At 62.5% G+C, this 18,170-nt stretch overlaps 1 protein-coding gene across 11 annotated transcripts; it reads left to right on the forward strand.

Moving 5' to 3' along the window:
* Nucleotides 1-277: 277 nt before the first annotated feature.
* On the forward strand, nucleotides 278-17,924 carry TRAF7 (TNF receptor associated factor 7). 11 transcript variants are annotated; one of them, XM_036827190.1, is made up of 22 exons: nucleotides 296-383; nucleotides 2,238-2,492; nucleotides 7,739-7,857; nucleotides 8,112-8,169; nucleotides 9,706-9,797; nucleotides 11,694-11,810; nucleotides 12,303-12,395; nucleotides 12,562-12,595; nucleotides 13,260-13,443; nucleotides 13,546-13,680; nucleotides 14,342-14,559; nucleotides 14,642-14,715; nucleotides 14,942-14,990; nucleotides 15,077-15,204; nucleotides 15,401-15,483; nucleotides 16,220-16,259; nucleotides 16,361-16,477; nucleotides 16,563-16,685; nucleotides 16,839-16,958; nucleotides 17,045-17,176; nucleotides 17,257-17,376; nucleotides 17,549-17,924. In XM_036827190.1, the coding sequence occupies exons 3-22, from the start codon at nucleotides 7,777-7,779 to the stop codon at nucleotides 17,561-17,563; spliced, it is 2,013 nt and encodes a 670-aa protein (XP_036683085.1). In that variant the 5' UTR covers nucleotides 296-383; nucleotides 2,238-2,492; nucleotides 7,739-7,776; the 3' UTR covers nucleotides 17,564-17,924. The 11 variants fall into 11 exon arrangements, with proteins under 11 accessions (XP_036683084.1, XP_036683091.1, XP_036683085.1 ...); XM_036827189.1 differs by lacking the exon at nucleotides 2,238-2,492 and having other exon boundaries at nucleotides 278-383; XM_036827196.1 differs by lacking the exon at nucleotides 2,238-2,492 and having other exon boundaries at nucleotides 278-383; nucleotides 13,260-13,350.
* The last annotated feature ends 246 nt before the right edge of the window (nucleotides 17,925-18,170 follow it).

The raw sequence follows: 18,170 nt of genomic DNA on the forward strand, positions 1-18,170 counted from the left end.
CTCCACCAATCGAGCCTTGACATTTCTTTTGGGGGCGGTCTCCCGGACCCGACACCCGAAGCTCCACCCTTTTGCAGAGGCCATTGAATTTAACTGTGAGCGACGGATATACATAGCCAATCAGAGTCCGATCTGCAACATAGAGTGATCCTGAAGCCACCAATCCCGCCCCGCAACATCTGAGCCGCCGGAAGTCGTAGTTTCTGAAGAGCCTCAAGTAAGGCGGCCGCCTGGGGCCCCGAGAGGCAGGGAACTGCAAATCCCGGCGGGCACAGCGCCTGAGCGCTTCCGGCTCGAACGTCCTGTCCCTTTCCCGGCCAGCGGTAGAGGGGGCACGATGAAGCGGGAGGGTGGCGCTGCGGTTCCCGAGCGGCCAAGGGCGGGTGAGTGTCCTAGCGGGGTGCCGGGCCTGGGGCTCGCGCCTTGGGCCCGCGCGGTGGGGCGAAGGGCCGGCGTGTTGGTGTCTGGGGAATGGGTCGGGCCTGGGGGGCGGGGCTGAGACGCGCCGGGGTCTCTCCCGTCAGTCCGTCTGTCTGTCAGCTGGTCCGTCACTCACTCCCTTTCTCCATTCTCTCCTTTATTCATTCCTTCTTCCTGCGTTTACTGATCGCCGCCGGGTGCCCAGCACTGTCGTAGGCGCGGGGAGACTGCGGAGAGCATGATCCCAGTTCTCCTAGGCTCTTCTCGTGCAGGGTTTGTCACCCTCGCCACTCTTGATACTTCGTGCCCATCATTCCCTGCTGTGCCTTGTAGGGTGTTGAGCAGTATCCCTGGTGTCCACCCACTAGATACCAGTAACCTCCCCCACCCCCGAGGTGACAACCAAAAATGTCTCCAGACATTTCCAAGCGCACCCCCTTTGAGAGCGGGTGATCTAGAGAGGGGCGCGGGATTGACAATACGCAGACACAGTCATGAGGATTTGTGATAGGTGCTATGAAAAAAAGAAGCAAGGTGTTGAGAAAGAGAGTACCGGAGGCTCCTGAATGGCTTGGGGAGGGGGCACCTACAGTGAGCATCCCATCCTGGAAAGTTGCTGGAAGAGCTTTTTGGGCAGAGGTAGCAAGATGTGCAAAGGCCCAGGGTGAGGAAGCTCAGCGGACACCAGCGGGTACTGGCAACGTCGTGAGAGGTGAATTGGTGAAAACACACCAGAGTGCAGGATGGGGATTATATTGTGCTTACAAGGGAGGCTGTTGGAGGACTCAGGCACAGGAGAGAGGGCATCAGATCTAAGTCTAGTAAAGAGCCTCTGGTTGTGAGTGGAGAATGGACTGCTGGATTCAGTGGGGAAGTAGGAGAGAGCGAGGAGGCTGACTTGTGTGCAGAGGAGAGTGGGTTGGAGCCCTCCTCTCCTAGTTCTCACTGGGTCTGGCTGCCCGGGCCTGGTTGTCTTGAGCCAGGTCAGGGTGGTCAGCTGCGGATGAGTCTGGGGTCCTGCTGGATCACACCCTGCTCTAGTGGGGAGGGATTCCACCCTACTTTGCTGTGTCCCTTGCTTAGAGTTCTGTGCTGCCCAGCCTGTCAGCACACCCTTCTCCCATCCCTCAGACCCCTCCCCCCCCACACACACACAGGCCCCCTCTCCTGGGGCCTGCCCACCCCCTGGCCTTTGCCAACTATGTGGACTCTCTCCTCCTCGTTCCTTTTCTTGGGCCTCTCCCTTCCCACACCCCTTCCCCTCTCCGTCATAAATTCCCACTTTCACTGCTCTGTGCATTCAAGTTTCTCCATGGAAACCCCAGGCCCTGTGTCTCAAGATGCCTGCATCCTATAGCAGTACTGTCTCCAGGAAGCCAGAACCTCCCTCGAGGGGAGAGCAGGGAAAAGGGCAGTCTGGCTGAAAGAGACAGGCTGGGAAGGAGCATAGGGCCTGGCCTGCAGTGGATGTGAACCTTAGCCAGTTGGCTGGACAAAGGAATGGACAGTTTGGGAAATGGAAGAAGATGCAGTTGAAGGGCCTGAGCCGCTTGGGAGGCTTCAGCAGCCCAGACACGGTGATTTGGCCACTAGCTGGCATGGCTTGGGGAGAGGCTGGCTTACATGCAAGGTGGAGCTCCTCAGTTTGCCTGCGGCAACAGAGGAAGCAGAAGGAACAGGGCTTTGGTCAGCCTTGGCCGTGACCCCTCGCTGGCTGTCTGTGCCTGGGGTGGCCTCTTGGCTTCCATTTTCAGTTTTCAGGGAGGAGCTGATGTCAGTGGAGCCTTCACTGTTAACTCACATGGCATCTCTCACAGTTCTTTCCAGACTTGGGTACATCCACTCCATTTAATAGGTGAGAAATCCGAGGACCTGGCAGACAAGTAACTTGCCCAGAGTCGCACACCTATTAAGTGGCAGAAGCAGAATTTGAACTCAGGTCTGAGTCTGGCACTTGTGGGTGGGCACCTAGGACTTCAGACCTCTGGCTCAGACCCATGAAGATGGACCCACCAACCCCTCTCAGCAGATGCCTTCAGTGTCCGCTGTGCACTGGCCGTGGGGCATAAGAGGTATGGTTGCTCCCCGGAGGAGCATGGAGTCAGGTGGGGCAGGCGAAGCAGGAGGTGGGCATTGGGGGGTTGCTGACGTCACTGTGCACACCTGGCCCTTGGCCGCCCTAGGCAGGAGGAGGCGGGCTGTCTGGAAGCCTTTTGGAGGGGTGAACAATCCCAGGAGCACCTAGGGAGGGCACCCAGCGGGGAAGGAGCAGCCCAGCAGACACCAGGACTGGAGGAATGTGCCAGAGGGCTGGATGGCGAGGGCTAGACGGAGGAGTGGGCTGGGCCAGACCTCTGCCCTCCACGCTCCCGGTCACCTCCAGACCCAGATCTGGTCCAGAGACTGCGTGCCCTTCTTGACTTCTACAGGGGAGCAAGAAGGAGGAAGCCCAGGAGACAGAAGCCACACAGGGAGCAATGAGAAAACGGCCAAGGGAGCCTGGAGGTGCAGACTGGGCCCAGGCACTGCTGGCCACTTGGCTCTTGGGCGAAGGCCCAGGGCCTGTTTCCATGAGTTTAGACCCACTAATTTAGGAACATGCTTCCCAGTTTCGCGCCTGCAGTTGAGGCTAGGCTGGGCACTGACGTGGAGGGAAGGTGTGGACAGGAAAAAGTGGCCCTGCAGCCGGACACTGAAATAAGGGGATGAATGCCACCTCTTCCCAGAACATTCTCTCCCTGCTCTGGATCTGGCCAACCCCTTCCTCCAGAAAGCCCTCTGGATGTCCCCCAGGCTGGGCCAGGTTCCCACCTCATACATGGCCGTCAGATGTGGGGAAAAAAAGGATGGGGAGATGAGGCTGGCCCCATGGGCACTGGGGAAGGGAAGGCATTCCCATTGCCAAGTGGGGGTTAAGGCCAGGCCGCAGAGCAGGAGAGACTCCCTCCCTCTAGCACAGGGGGCCGGGGAGGCTGGGGAGGCTGGACCTGGACAGGAAAGGCCAGGAGGCTGGGTGGAGGGTGCAAGGGGGCAGAGCCCTTGGGAGGGGAGGTCACAGCAGGTGTCTAGGCAGGCAGGTTTGAAACTTCTGGGGAGTCTGGGCTGTGGATACTGAGGGAAGGATGGCAAGGTGAGGGCAAAGGTCTGGGCTGAGTGCTGGGAGGGAAGGGAGGCCGGGCAGACCTCAGATCAGGGCCTGCTGAGGGGGTTCCCAACATCACACCCTGCCTACTTGGGATGGAAAAGGCATATGAAGGGGACTCCAGGAAACAGCCAGGGGAAGTGTGTGTGGCTTTGCTATGGCAACCGGGCCTGTGTCTATAGGATTTGGCAGCCTGGCCTGGGCTTGGGCCTGGGGGACTGGAGGCCCAGGGAAGGGCTTACTGGGGGGCTGTGCAGTCTGCAGGTGATGCCAGGGGCTGCATCTGGAGCTCCGGCCACAGTCCAGCCAGCTGGCCACCCACGGCTTCGTGGCAGGAAGGGCCGAGGATTCCCGAGCCACCCACGCTCCTCCCTAGGGCAGTCGGTGCCAAACGTATGGCCTGACGGCATTTGTAGTGCAGTCCACCCCCTCGCTGGCTCAGCATGTGCTGTTCAGGGAACCCCACCACATCTGCTGCCTGGGGCTATCAGAGGAGCTGCCTTGAGGTGGGGCTCGGCCTCGTCTGGCCACCCCACTGCCCCTGCCCCCAGCTCTGGCATGGCCAGCCTAGGCCGCCGCTCCACTGGCTGCCAGCCACGGGACCATGCCTAACCCACACCCCCTCTGGGTACTTCCTAAGGGAAAGGGGGGTCATGTCCCACAGTCCTGAGGGTGAGGCCCCAGAAGATCCCTTTGGGCTCCCTCCAGGGGACAGGCTGAGGAGGGGCCCCGATGGGCCTGGCCTGCCCTCCTGCGCAGGCTGCTCAGAGAAGGGGGCTGGTGAGGGGCTTTCCTGAAGAGGGGCTGTAGTGGAGAAGTGCAGGGGCTGGGGCGTTCTGAGCAGATCTCTGGTTCCTCATTGGGCGGTGGGTGCACTGCAGGCCCCAGGAACCCCTTAGACATGGATGTGGGTGGACAAAGACCCCTGGGTCTTGACCCCTGGCTCAGGCGAGGCAGGGGACGGACTGCTCCTGCACGGACCCTAAGCATCTGTAGGTCCCACTCTCCCATCAGCCTTATCCAAGGTGGACAGCCCCATTTCCATCAGGACCTGGGGACTTTTCTCTTTCTGGGATAGAATCCCTGAGTCCCTCCCCTGGGCTCTGCTGAGGCACCTGGGAACAGGAGGTGTGGGGACTTGGCAGGGAGTGGGGAAGGACTGAGGGGAAGCCCTTTCTCGCCCTCCCCAACCCCAGGTCTCCCTAGTCGGCCCATCCCACGGTTTTTCCCAGTTTGAGAGAGGCCAGGCTCTGGGTTGGGTGAGGATTCTTGCTCTAGTTGACAACTTCCTGCCTGCCTAAGAGCCTCGGGCTGACTGTGGGGTGGGGAAGAGGCCTCCTCCCCTGGGGGGCCAGGGCACACCCCCAGGACAGCTGGGCCCAGCCTCCCTGTAGCCCCAGCCAGGGGAGTGCTGCATGTGCTGTTGCGTTTCTGGGGTTTTAGCCTCCAGAGCCAGAGAATACTGGGGAAGACTATTATTGCGAAATGCAGCCCCCAGGGACCGGCCTGAGGGCAGGCCGAGGGCATCTTGCTCAATTCCGAGATGCTCTGGATGCAGTCTCCGGTTCTGGTTCCGGGTGGGCGGGGCGAGCAGGGTCTTCCCCCCACCCCCCTGTCCAGGGCTGGGGCTGCACACTGAACCCTGTGAACCGGGAAATGGTTCCCTCCCTCCTTCCCTCACTCAGCTTGGTTCACGGGCCAGTCTTGTACGTCCCCTACCGGGTCCTGTGTCATCGCCGCGAGCCTGATCGCTATTGGCTGTCTGCGGACTTTCCGGCCCGATTTGCATGTTGCCCTGCGGGCCCTGCGTGCCTTTCTGTTTACTTCACTTCAGAGTGCAGGACAGCCAGACGCCAGCTCTGCCAGGCTGCAGCAACAGGCACTTGGGCACCCGACACCGAAGGGGGGCGGGCAGCGGGCTGGCTGAGGTCCTGGGGGAGCGCCTGCTGTGGTCCTGGCCACCCGGACCGTGGGTGCCGCTTGCTGGAGCCAGCAGATGGCTTCTTGGCCCTGGGAGCTTGCACTGGAAGGAGCAGATGGATTGTAAAATCCAGGTCAGTGTCAGCCAGTGGCCTCCCTGTGACACCCCCCAGTTCCGCCCCCGTGGTGCTAAGGCTGGAGCCAACCCTGGGTTTCCCCAAAGGGCGGAGCTTTTCATGCTGATGCGACGAGTCTTGGAGCTCCCACGCTCCACTGTCTGGGCCTCACCGCAGCCAGAGTGTCCTTACCCCAAGCGGGGCGGCCCCCAAGACTTCCTGCTTAGCGTGCAGACTCGCAGCGGGGCTGGAGGTGGGCTTCTGGACAAGCCCCTTTCACCCCTCTGCCTGAGGGCCTGGCGCTGCCCACTCTCAGGAGCCCCCGTCTCTCCCCTGAGAGGACAAGCCACCAGACAGCCTGGGCTGGGGCAGGCAGCCAAGCCCCTCGAGTCACAGCAGGGAGAGTGGTGGGCAGGACGGGGGGGGGCTTTGGCCAAGCTCTCAGGACCCCCTATCTAGCCAGACCCACAGGGGCTCAGAGCCCTGCGGGGGAGGTGCCTCATGGCAGTGCCAACTGCAGGGGCCAAGAGCCGCCCTGTCAATGCCTGAGTCTCAGAGTTTGGGAGGGTGGCGTGCAGGTGGCATTTGAAGGGGTGGGCAGCTTGGGAGCACGGTGCAGTGGGCGGGATATGCTTGAGAGCCCACCCCCTCCCTGCAGACCTGCAGGCCGGGTTGGGGGACCATTGGGTGGGCCGCAGGTCACACTGCTTGGCCATGGGGGGGTGGGGCGTGGACATCGCTAGATGGTCCAGGTCAGGAGGACCTGGTGTAGAAGGTGCCAGAACCAGCTGGACTGTACAGTGGCTCTCTGCTGGACTCACAGTAGGGGGCAGAGAGCATCTCCTGCCTTCTCCCACAGTGCGGGGGCTTAGCAGCCCTTCCCCCCTGGAGCCTCACAGTCCTGCAGGACTCCAGACCACAGGGTGGGCCCCTGCCTGCCACGTGGCCCCAGGAGCAAGATGAGCCTGACCTCCTAGAGCAGTTCCTGATGCTGGTCTGATGGCTGGGCCGGGCACCAGGCAATGAGCCCACAGTCCAGGGGATGCTGCTGGGGGTCTCCTGAGGTGGAGAGCTCAAGTGGGCCTGTTGACAGCAGTCCTGAGCGTGTGACCTTCCTCCCCGTGGTGAGCTTGGCTTCAAGCTGGCGGTCTCGTGGCTCTCAACACAGCCGACCGCTGCAGGGGGAGACTGTGCTCCTGGCTACAGACTGTTGAGGGTCCTGACATGGGGAAGACCGCTCCCAGGGGGTGCCTGCTGATAGGGCCACCACAGGGTGGGCGCTGTCTCGGGAATGGAGCAGCTCTCCCTGGGGTCCCGTCCTAGTGTGAGCTGCTGACTGGGTCTTCTTTTCTTTCTAATCTCTTCCTACTCTGTGGATACATCTGGGCCTGGCCAGCTCTCTCAGGGCCCATCTAGCCCCTCTCTTCTTGGGTGGGAGTCACCAGAGACCTGGGATAATTCCCACCGTGCCTTCTCCCTGTCACCCCAGCCCTTGAGACTGGGTCACACTGGGGCACCCTTTGTTCCTGGAGTGGGTGACCTGCACAAGGTCAAGAGTCAGAGCTCTTTGCTCCTCCCCTGCCTGAAGGGGCTTTCTGCATGTGATGAGGCTGGTGAGGGGCTGGGCTCCAGGTACGTCACCCACAGGTTTTCTGTGGGCATGGCCAGCATCCCCGACATCCTGCAGACCAGGCAGCTTCGGCCTGACCACACCTGCCCTGGCAGGAAACAGGCCTGTGGCTTTGTCCTGCTGTGTATACCCAGCCTTGACCCCAGGGACATTCAGACCTCGGACCCAGAGGAGCAGACAGACCAGGGGTGAGGGGCTCTCCAGCTCGGGTGGAGCTGGTGGGCTTTTCCAAAGGGCCAAGCCTTAAAGCAAGGTAGAACTGAGTGTCAGCTGCCTGCTTGCACCCAGGGTCTCCTCCTTTCCTCTGGCCTGTGCACACCTGGGATGGGAGGGAGGGGAAGGGACTTTGCCCGCATGGACCTGCCCTTGTTGGGATTGGTGGTGGAGAGAGACTGAAGCGTGCCCTGTGGTGGACTGGCCAGAGGGGGCCTGCCTGTGTGGAGCAGCCCCACCAACTGACAGGGGCTTGGCCAACACCTCCAAAGCCCTTCATTTGTGCTCCACCCATAGGGGATGCTGCCCGAGGACCTTAGATGCCTCTCTAGAGCATGAGCTCGGGCAAGAGCGCCCGCTACAACCGCTTCTCCGGGGGGCCTAGCAACCTTCCTACCCCAGACGCCGCCACCGGGGTAAGGGGGACACCCTCGGGGAAGGGTCTGCCTCTGTGCACACCCCACATACCCAGGGCCCCAGAAGAGCTTCCAGAGCAGTCCTCTCCCTACCTGGAGGTCCCTCGGGTGGGCCATGCCATGTGTGTGGTTGGCATGTCCGAGTATATGCACGCATGTGGACTCGTTAGTGGGAAAGCATGTCAGCTCATGTCCACGTGTGTGTCCATATCCTCGCTGGGGTCAAGGCCAAGTCTCATCTGTTCTCTCTCCAGACCAGAATGGAAACGACCTTCGGGCCTGCCTTTTCGGCTGTCACCACCATCACAAAAGGTGAGCCTGTGAGCCCAGGCCAACCTGGGCTGGGCAGGAGTCCCCCATCCCGCTCCCTCCTGTTCCACTGCCCATCCTCCTCCCACACCCCCACATCCTCCTGCACCTGCCTCCCGGGGCCTCACCTGCCGCCTCTCTGGGGTGGGCTGCCCGACTTCCCCGGCACCACTTTGCACACCTGTCCTTTATCAAGTGACCCCTGACTCGTCCCACCCAGGCTTCTAGCAGCCTCTGAAAGGTGAGGACTGGGGACCAGGCTGGGCATGGGGAGGTGATAAGAAGTACTCACGGGGTCCTTTCCTGAGTCTGGTCCCATGGTTGAGCCCTCAGCACTGTGTGTTCTGGGAGGTGGTGAGGAACTAGACCACGAGGACACAGCCTCATTCCCGAAGACACGAGGGCATGGGGCCCCTCCTGTCAGGACCGGTGCTTCTGGGGAGCAGTGTGTGTTCTTTTGCCTTTTCAGGACTCTGCCCCTCGTAGGAGGGCACCAGCTGCTAATTAGTTTTTTAATTGCTTTTCCATGGTATCTTCTGGGTACACTTTTCGGCGGGGTCACCAGGCTGCCGTGGACATCTGCTCACACAGGCTCCTTTTTACTGCTGGGTGACCCCCTCGGGGGCTGTGAAAGAGCTCTCTTTTTTTCTTAGATGTTCTTTTCTGAGGAAAAAGCAAATAAACATACCCCTTAATTGCATCACCCGAGTAATTGTTCTTTAATTTCTTATCTACTTTTGGAAACCATGTAGCACCCTGTCATGGCAGTCAAAACTCCCCGGCAGAGAGTAACGGGGGCCTGTCTCGCCCATGGCCAACCCAGCGACCCCCTCAGTGTCAGGGATGGTCAGAGCCAGTGACCAGGCACGAACAGTTGCCTCGCCCAGCCCCTCTCATTACAGACAGAGAAACTGAGGCCCAGTCACAGGGCAGCCAGTTGAAGCCTGGATCATGAACCAGGCCTTTGGGGCTGCTTGTTGACATCTGGCCCTGGCTGGGGCCTGAGACCAGTGTTGGCCACTGTAGGCCTCTGGCTGCTGCCTCCAGGGCCTGTGAGGCTGGCTCCTGTTCCCACGTGGACCCCTGACCAGTGCCTTCTCTGGGCAGCCGGGGTGACGTGCAGGAGGAGGAGGGACATGCCTTCAGCAGCCTTCCCTGTAGGAGGCCAAGAGGGCCTGTGGCCGGTTCCTGATTCTGGCCGCACCAGGGGAGGAGGTGGGCGGAGAGGGGACCTAGACCACCAGACTGCCATCCTGGCCCCACCACGTACCAGCTGAGGGGGGGGCCTCGGACCTCTCTGCCCGTGGGTGGCAGGGCTGGGGCTGGGAGCTTCTGGGCACAGCACTGGGACTGTTCAGGGCAGGCTGAGCCTTGTGGGTGAGCTGCAGGCACTGGTTAGACCTGGGGAGGCAACCACAACCCCCAGCCTAGCCTCCGCCCCTGCCTGGCCCATCTGCGAAGGAGCCCACTGCCTGCCACGGTGGTCAGGCCTCCCCGCACGGCCCCGCTCGCAGCATCTCAGCCCTCTTTTCTTCGCAGCCGATGGGACGAGCACGTACAAACAGCACCGCAGGACGCCCTCTTCCTCCAGCTCCCTCGCCTACTCCCCGCGGGACGAGGAGGACAGCATGGTAGGTCTGCGCCTTGCTCCCCCGTCCCCACCCCTCCAGAGCCCGCCTCCCACCATGCCCTCCCTCCAGGCGCCCGGGGCCCAGGAGGAGCTGAAGGTGGGGGCTCAGCCGCGAGCTCAGGTCAGAGGGTGAAGCAAGCTGGTGTCAGGGGCCCAGCATGTGTGACACCCTGAGGCCTGAGCACCCATGGCTGGGTTTCCAGAGAGAGGCTCTGGTGAGGGTGGCTGAGCCAGAGGGTGTGGCGCCTGCAGGCTGAGAGGAGGCAAGTTTGGCTCCATCTTGTGGGGGTGGGAGCCACAGAAGGTTCATTCGGGAGGGTAACAAGATCAGATCCCCATTTTTTTTTTTTTTTTTTGGGCTGCGTTGGGTCTTTGTTGCTGCACGTGGGCTTTAGTTGCGGTGAGTGGGGGCTAATCTTCTTTGCGGTGCGCAGGCTTCTCATTGCGGTGGCTTCTCTTGTTGCGGAGCACGGGCTCGAGGGCGCACAGGCTTCAGAAGTTGTGGCTCACGGGTTCTAGAGTGCAGGCTCAGTAGTTGTGGCGCACAGGCTTAGTTGCTCCACGGCATGTGGGATCTTCCCGGACCAGGGCTTGAACCTGTGTCCCCTGCATTGGCAGGTAGATTCTTAACCACTGCACCACCAGGGAAGTTCCCAGATCCCCAGTTTTAAAGGTTCCTCTGTTGCTGAGCAGAGGCTGAATGGGTGGGTTGCCGGGTAGAGGCAGAGGCCCCGAGTCTGGGGTTTCTGACGAGGGAGACGGGGTTAAGCAGGTGGGGAGAGATGGACAGGCCCAGGCTGGGGTCAGTGAGGAAGGGCTTTGGGTCAGAGTTGGAGCTGGCTGTCGGTGCCCAGGCCATGTGGCCAGGGTCACAGTGGCCATTCCCTGTTTGTCTGTCCTCGCCCGGCTCTGGGACTGCTGCAGGAAGCGAAGGCTGGCCCTGCTGGTGGGCGCTGCCCGGGTGAGGGAGGTCCCTGTCTGCGGGCATGCTGGGGACACTGATCTCTGCTGCACCTGCTCGGGGAAGCCGGGCCCTGGAACTGCCCAGCCAGCCTCCCTCTGCCCGCGGTGGGTCCCACACCCCAGGCTGGCGGGGAGGGGATCATTCCAACAGTCCCCACACCCACAGAGGCTCAGACAGAGGCAGCCAGGCCCCAGAGTGGCTGGGACCTAGAGGGGGCAGGTGGGCTGGGCGTGGAGGCAGGAGGTTTATGGCTCATGAATGAAGCTTCGGGCCAGGAGGGGAGGAGGGTGGAGAGCTATTGCTCTTGGAGTATCTCTTCTGGAGGGTTCCAGGCCCAGAGGGGAGGAAGGGACAGTACCCCTTGCCCTGGCACTCCCCCAGATCCGTGTTTCTGGTGGCTCAGGCAGAGACGAGCACCCGTGGCCCCCCCTCCTGCTCTCAGAAGCTTGGCTGGGGTTTGGTGGGGGTGTCCCCGCCTCCCCCCAGGGAGCCTCACTGACCTGGGCTAGTGTACCCGGCCAGGACGGCCAGGCGGGTGGCTGAGCCCAGCGGGCACCTGGAGCCCTGCAGCTTCCCGTGGCCAGCCTTCCACCCCCTTCCCTCCAGCAGTCTGGGGGCCGTGGCCACCCCCGCCCCAGGATTGGCTGGTGGAGGTGTCCCCTCTGCGGCCTACATTCCCTCACGGGAAGCAGGAAGCAGGCCGAGCGTGTCCTCGTAGAATTGAATAGCAGGAAGTCTCTCCATTTACACAAAGAAAGTTGGCAGATGTGAGCAGGCGTCCCAACCACAGGGCCGGGACTGCCAGGCAGGCGGGGCCTGGGCGTCACACCGGCTCCCCGCGCACAGCCGGGCCGTGGGCTAAGTGGGCGCCCACTGGGACGGGGGTCCGAGCCCGGCCCTCCTGCCAGCTGACGGCCGCCTGTCTGCCCGCAGCCCCCCATCAGCACCCCGCGCCGCTCTGACTCGGCCATCTCTGTCCGCTCCCTGCACTCGGAATCCAGCATGTCCCTGCGCTCCACGTTCTCTCTGCCCGAGGAGGAGGAGGAGCCGGTAGGTGTGGCCGGGCAGGCTCGGTGCAGACTCCAAGGGACCCTCCCCGTCCTGGGGCGGTGGGGGCACCTTCCCCGCAGGCCCTGATCGGGGCCCCTGATCCGCACGGGTCCACGTCAGGGACTCGGGGGGCTGGGCTGGGTCCCCCAGGCACGTTCTTCTCACTCCCCACCCCAGGGGCTGCCCAGGCATCAGCTTTGGGAATGAAAGGTGGGTCCCACATGGGGCCCTTTCTAGTCTCTGTCCCAGGGAGAGGGTAGGTGTCATGGGGTGAGGGCATGGCTGGAGGGGTCCTTCCTGCTCAGGTCTGCTGAAGCTCAGGCCCAGCCCTAGCCTTCAGCGGACTCTTCCTCTCAGGACACACCCCGGCCGAGGTGCTTCCACCCCAAGAGGGCAGCCCAGGCCCGCAGGGGAAGGGGCTGGGTGCCCTGGGTGCCCGCACCCATGTCAGCAGTCCCAGGCCCCACCCTCACCCAGCCCTGCCTGTTCTAGGAGCCGCTGGTGTTTGCCGAGCAGCCCTCGGTGAAGCTCTGCTGCCAGCTCTGCTGCAGTGTGTTCAAGGACCCTGTGATCACCACGTGTGGGGTGAGGCTGCCCCTCCCCGACCTGTGCAGCACCGTGAGGCCCCTTTCATGGGGAGCCTTGGCCTCGCTCACAGGCCTGGTCTGGCCCCCAGCAGGTGCCCTTTGCAGTGGGCACGGGGTGGGGGCAGCTCTGCGGCCACACCCCAATCCGCCCGTTGTCTCCACAGCACACCTTCTGTCGAAGATGCGCCTTGAAGTCAGGTAGGGCCCTCTCAGCCTAGGCTCGGCCACCTTTATTCCCCAGCGGCGGGGAGGTCCCTCCGGGGAGGTCCGGCCTGGGCCCAGCACTGATGGAGACCCTGGCTGCACAGCTGCTTCTCCCTAGTCCTCCTGCAGCAGTGGTTCCTGGGTGACTGCTCGGGCCAGGCTCAGGCCAGGCTCAAGACCTTGACGAGCATGGCAGCTCAGAGCCTGCCCCACGGGAAGTGTGGGTGGGCCTTCTGGGCACAGCGCCCACTCTCTCGGACGCTGCCCCTGCTGTCAAGGCTGCCGGCCTTACCGTCTCAGGCCTTAGCGGCTGGCCCAGGGCTGGCCCTCTCCATGCTGTGTCCCCAGCTCTCTTGGCCCTGCCCCAGACTCTCAGGTCAACTGAGAGGCCTCTGCCACCACCTGCTCACACAGTGGTCATTCTCGGTGGCCCAGCCGTGCACCCTTTCCTGTTCCGGGCGCCCCAGAGGGAAGGTAGATGGGTGGATTAGGCCCCTGACAGAGGCTCAGCCCACCCAGCTGAGAGAGCGTGTTCCAGGCCTGCCGCCCACCAGGGAATGGTCTCCCCCAGAGCAGCCTGGCCACAGTGCCCAGGGCAGGGCTGCCAGGGGAGATGGTGGCCGGGTGGGCTGTGGGGTCAGCATGCCCTCCCCCCCAGAGAAGTGTCCCGTGGACAATGCCAAGCTGACGGTGGTGGTGAACAACATCGCGGTGGCTGAGCAGATTGGCGAGCTCTTCATCCACTGCAGGCACGGTTGTCGGGCAGTGGGGGGCGGGAAGCCCACTGTCTTTGAGGTGGACCCCCGAGGGTGTCCCTTCACCATCAAGCTCAGCGCCCGGAAGTAAGTGCCCCCCTCCATCCCCAGTCCCCACCCCCCAGGGGTACTGAGAACTGGTGCCCCTGGGGACTCAGCCTCCCCCCACCCACGTCCCACCTCCCCCAGGGACCACGAGGGCAGCTGTGACTACAGGCCTGTGCGGTGCCCCAACAACCCCAGCTGCCCGCCCCTTCTCAAGATGAACTTGGAGGCACACCTCAAGGAGTGCGAGCACATCAAGTGTCCCCACTCCAAGTACGGGTGAGTGGGCGGGGGTGGGCACACGGGGCTGCCCCGGGGTGGGGGTGGGCGGGCCTGAGGGGGCGAGTGGGCCTGGGCTGGCATTCACGGTCCCTCCTTCAGCAAACCTTGGTTGAGATCCGCCTGTCTGCCGGGCTCTGGGGAGACGACCTTAGCGGGAACCACACCATCGTCTATGTAATTACAAACCGAGGTACAGGTGCTGAGGAGACCTACGCACCATGGGAACACGGGGGACGGAGCGGTCAGGGAGCTGCGGGTGGTTGGGGAAGGCACGAGCTGAGAACGAATGCATGCGTGGGCACGAGCCAGGCAAAGACCTGGGTGAGGGCTTCCGGCAGCTGGCGGAATTGAGAGCAGAGGGGAGGTGGGGTGGGAGAAGAGGCAGCAGCTGGCTCTTTAGGGCGGAAGCTGGTGAGGTGGTGGAGGAGCCCTTGAAGAGCTCTGAGCAGGAGTGAAGTGACTGGATTGCTGGGTAGAAGCAGGATGGGTAGGTGGGTTGGTGGGCATGCAGGTATGCAGAGGATGGTGGCCCATCGGGGCTGCAGTGGGCACAGAAGTGGGATTTGAGAGAGATTCTTGGGGTTGGGGAGGCAAAGGGAAGGGCCCAACTGGGCGGGCAGTTGAGCAGGTGGGCAGGGCAGCTGTCCTGTCCCTCCAGGTGCACGTTCATCGGAAACCAGGACACATATGAGACGCACTTGGAGACCTGCCGCTTCGAGGGCCTGAAGGAGTTCCTGCAGCAGACGGATGACCGCTTCCACGAGATGCACGTGGCGCTGGCCCAGAAGGACCAGGAGATCGCCTTCCTGCGCTCCATGCTGGGCAAGCTCTCAGAGAAGATTGACCAGCTGGAGAAGAGCCTGGAGCTCAAGTTCGGTGAGAGCCTGGGCCAGAGGTGGCAGGGGTGCAGCCCCTCCTCCTGGTCCCTGACACCCTTCTCCTGGTCCCTGCTACACAGATGTCCTGGATGAAAACCAGAGCAAGCTCAGCGAGGACCTCATGGAGTTCCGGAGGGACGCGTCCATGTTGAATGTGAGCGGGCAGGGGCCAGATGCAGGGAGGTGGGGTGGGGTGGGGGACACAGGACCATCTCTCAGCTTGGGTCCCAGCAGGAGGCTTGTTCCCACTTATGATTAGGTGTCTGTGCTGGGAGGGCTGTTGCTGCATCTGCCCTGCCCCGGCAGAGCTCAGGCCTGGGGCCATGGAGGGCTGTGGAGCCCCGCCCACCCCACCCTCTGCTCTACTCTTGGCCTCGCAGGACGAACTGTCCCACATCAATGCACGGCTGAATATGGGCATCCTAGGATGTGAGTATGGGCCCACTGCCGCTCCCGCCACCATCCCCGAAGCCCCCTCCAGTTCCCCCATCACCAGTTCCCCCATCTCTCTGTAGCCTACGACCCGCAGCAGATCTTCAAGTGCAAAGGAACTTTTGTGGGTCACCAGGGCCCCGTCTGGTGTCTCTGCGTCTACTCAATGGGGGACCTGCTCTTCAGCGGCTCCTCTGACAAGACCATCAAGGTGGGTAGGGTCCTGCCTAGGGGCTTGGCAGCCTGGCAGGGCAGGGGTGGGCATTGTACACCAGCCTCTGCCGGCTCCAGGCCTGCCCATGGATGGGGCTTTCTCCCCTCCCCCCATGCTCACGTCATTCCTGCCATGGTGCCCCCTGCCACTGGGCTGACCCTGCTGGGACCTGCCCTGATCCTGGTCTCTGCAGGTGTGGGACACGTGTACCACCTACAAGTGTCAGAAGACGCTGGAGGGCCATGATGGCATTGTGCTGGCACTCTGCATCCAGGGGTGAGTACAGGCACACGTGTGTCCACAGACCACAGGGCCCATGTGGAGCTGGGGATGGGAGGTCCTGTGGACCGTGAGCTTGAGTCCGTGGCTGCGCATGTCCTAGAGTGGCTCTGTCTGCTCCTCCTGGGAGACGCCCTCGACCCTGAGCAGGGCTGAATCATGGGTGGCAGCATGTGGGCCTTCCACCTCTGAAGCTGTACATTCACAGAGCAGAGCCTTGGCCCTGGAGAGCCTCAGGCAGCCAGAGGACAGAGGTGGGACCAGAGAGTGGAGGCAGGGGCTCAGCTACTGCTGGCCGACAGCCAGAGCCCGGGGCGCAGCACCACAGAGAAGCCTGCCTGGCCACCCCGTCACTCCCAGGGTGCCCCTTCTAGACCTTCCCTCCTGTCTTGTGTCATGAGGCTTCATGTTGTGGGCATGAGTGTGTGAGTGTGTGTGTACGAGAGAGAGATGCTGGCTCACAGGAAGCAACAGCTTGACTGCCAGCAACACTAACAGGGGTAATTACCTCCCAGCTCAGCTGTCAGATGCTTGCCAGGCAGGCACGGGGCTGGGCCTCCACTTCCAAGGTCCCCTCGCTGAGACAGGAAAACCGAGGCTGGGCTGAGCAGTGATCCTGGCAATGGCCCAGGCTGCTGGTTCCCAGTGGCCAGTGCTCCCCCAGCCTGGCCAGGGCATTGTCAGCGAGGGTACTGGCTTCTCGCACCCTGACACCTTGGCTTTGCTTCCCCAGGTGCAAGCTTTACAGCGGCTCAGCCGACTGCACCATCATTGTGAGTGGGGCCGGCGGGCGGGCCGGGACCCCCAGGCTCGCTGTGCCACTGGGACCTGGGCTCGGCCGGGGCCTAAGGCTTCCCGTCCTCCCTCCCGCCAGGTTTGGGACATCCAGAACCTGCAGAAGGTGAACACGATCCGGGCCCACGACAACCCGGTGTGCACGCTGGTCTCCTCACACAACATGCTCTTCAGCGGCTCCCTGAAGGCCATCAAGGTCAGGCAAGGTGGTGTACGTGTGTGCGGGGCGGCAGGGTGCCAGTGCCTGCCCCCCAGGCCTGCGCTCACGGCCGCTCCCACAGGTGTGGGACATTGTGGGCACCGAGCTGAAGCTGAAGAAGGAGCTCACCGGCCTCAACCACTGGGTGCGGGCCCTGGTGGCCGCCCAGAGCTACCTGTACAGCGGCTCCTACCAGACAATCAAGGTGCACCCTCCCTGTGCCAGCTCCATCTGCCCTGCCCCCACACTGCCAGCGTGGGGAGACCCTCACATGCACCCTGGGTGGTGGGTGGGCTGCTGAGAGGCCCAGGGGATGAGGCACCTGGCCTGGGACTAAGTGGCCCGCACTTGCCCATAGATCTGGGACATCCGGACCCTCGACTGCATCCACGTCCTGCAGACATCTGGCGGCAGCGTCTACTCTATTGCCGTGACGAATCACCACATTGTCTGTGGCACCTACGAGAACCTCATCCACGTAAGAGTGGATGCCAAGGGGCAGGGTCTGACTCTGGGCCCCTGTCTTCCTCGTCCGTCTCTGACCTGCCTGTGCCACCCCCTCAGGTGTGGGACATTGAGTCTAAGGAGCAGGTGCGGACCCTGACAGGACACGTTGGCACTGTGTATGCCCTGGCGGTCATCTCAACGCCAGACCAGACCAAAGTCTTCAGCGCATCCTACGACCGGTCTCTCAGGGTGCGAGCTGGCCTACCAATGGTGGGAGGCTCAGGGCGGGTGCCAGGCCTGGGCGGTCCTCATGTCCCATGTGCCCCCAGGTCTGGAGTATGGACAACATGATCTGCACGCAGACTCTGCTGCGTCACCAGGGCAGTGTGACCGCGCTGGCTGTGTCCCGGGGCCGGCTCTTCTCAGGAGCCGTGGACAGCACCGTGAAGGTCAGTGCCTTGGCTCAGGCCATCCAAAGGGGCTGCATGGAGGGAAGCGGGGGTGGGGGAGTTGGGATCTAGCGGCCCTGGGCAGGGGGCAGTGAAGGGCAGGTATGGACAGCAGCTGGCTCTGGGGCTGGATGGCCAAAGGGGCACCTGAAACAGAGCCTTTCCCCTGCAGGTGTGGACTTGCTAACAGAATCCAGGCCAGGTCTTGGCTTCCTCTGGGCCTGACCTAGGCCTGTCCGAGTCCGGCGAGCCACATGGCTGGTCTTGGGGTCTCTGCCTGCCCCATGGGAACAGGCAGGCAGACTCAGCCAGGCAGACAGTGCCCTCCCTGCCCTGCGCCCAGTGAGCCTCCCTCTGCTTGGCCTTGTCATCGTCACTGCCAGGACAGTGCCCAGCTCGTCTGGGTGCCAGGTACGACGCTCACCAGGCCCACCCTCCATCCCCACTCCAGGTGGACTGTGGGCCTTTTTACTCACCTTTTCTACTGTTTTTAGACTGTATATAAATTTGATTACTTCCTGATTGAAATAAAAGCTGCACAGACTGTGGCTTTGAGTGGGGATGGTCCTCAGGGGGAGGAAGAGGCCACCTGAGGACGTTGGGGAGCACAGGCACCAGCAGCCAGTGGGAGGGAAGCTGGGCAGGGACCACAGGAGGCTCCTGTTGACATCCCCAGGATGTATACTCTTGGTGACTTCTTCTCCCTGTCAGGAACAGGCTAGCCCCCCACTTGCCCCAATGTACATACCCCAAAAAAGTGAGCCAGGCAGCTCCATTTTCTGCTGTTTATTGAC

Source organism: Balaenoptera musculus, chromosome 15, assembly GCF_009873245.2.
Source record: "Balaenoptera musculus isolate JJ_BM4_2016_0621 chromosome 15, mBalMus1.pri.v3, whole genome shotgun sequence".
NCBI lineage: Eukaryota > Metazoa > Chordata > Mammalia > Artiodactyla > Balaenopteridae > Balaenoptera > Balaenoptera musculus.

Excerpts from the sequence above, each read along its gene's own strand:
- TRAF7 (XM_036827185.1), top strand. The coding sequence starts at position 5,219 with ATGGTTCCCTCCCTCCTTCCCTCACTCAGCTTGGTTCACGGGCCAGTC. Across the intron at positions 14,716-14,941 it reads GGGACGCGTCCATGTTGAAT|GACGAACTGTCCCACATCAA; the intron begins GTGAGCGGGCAG and ends TTGGCCTCGCAG. Across the intron at positions 16,686-16,838 it reads GCTCCTACCAGACAATCAAG|ATCTGGGACATCCGGACCCT; the intron begins GTGCACCCTCCC and ends ACTTGCCCATAG.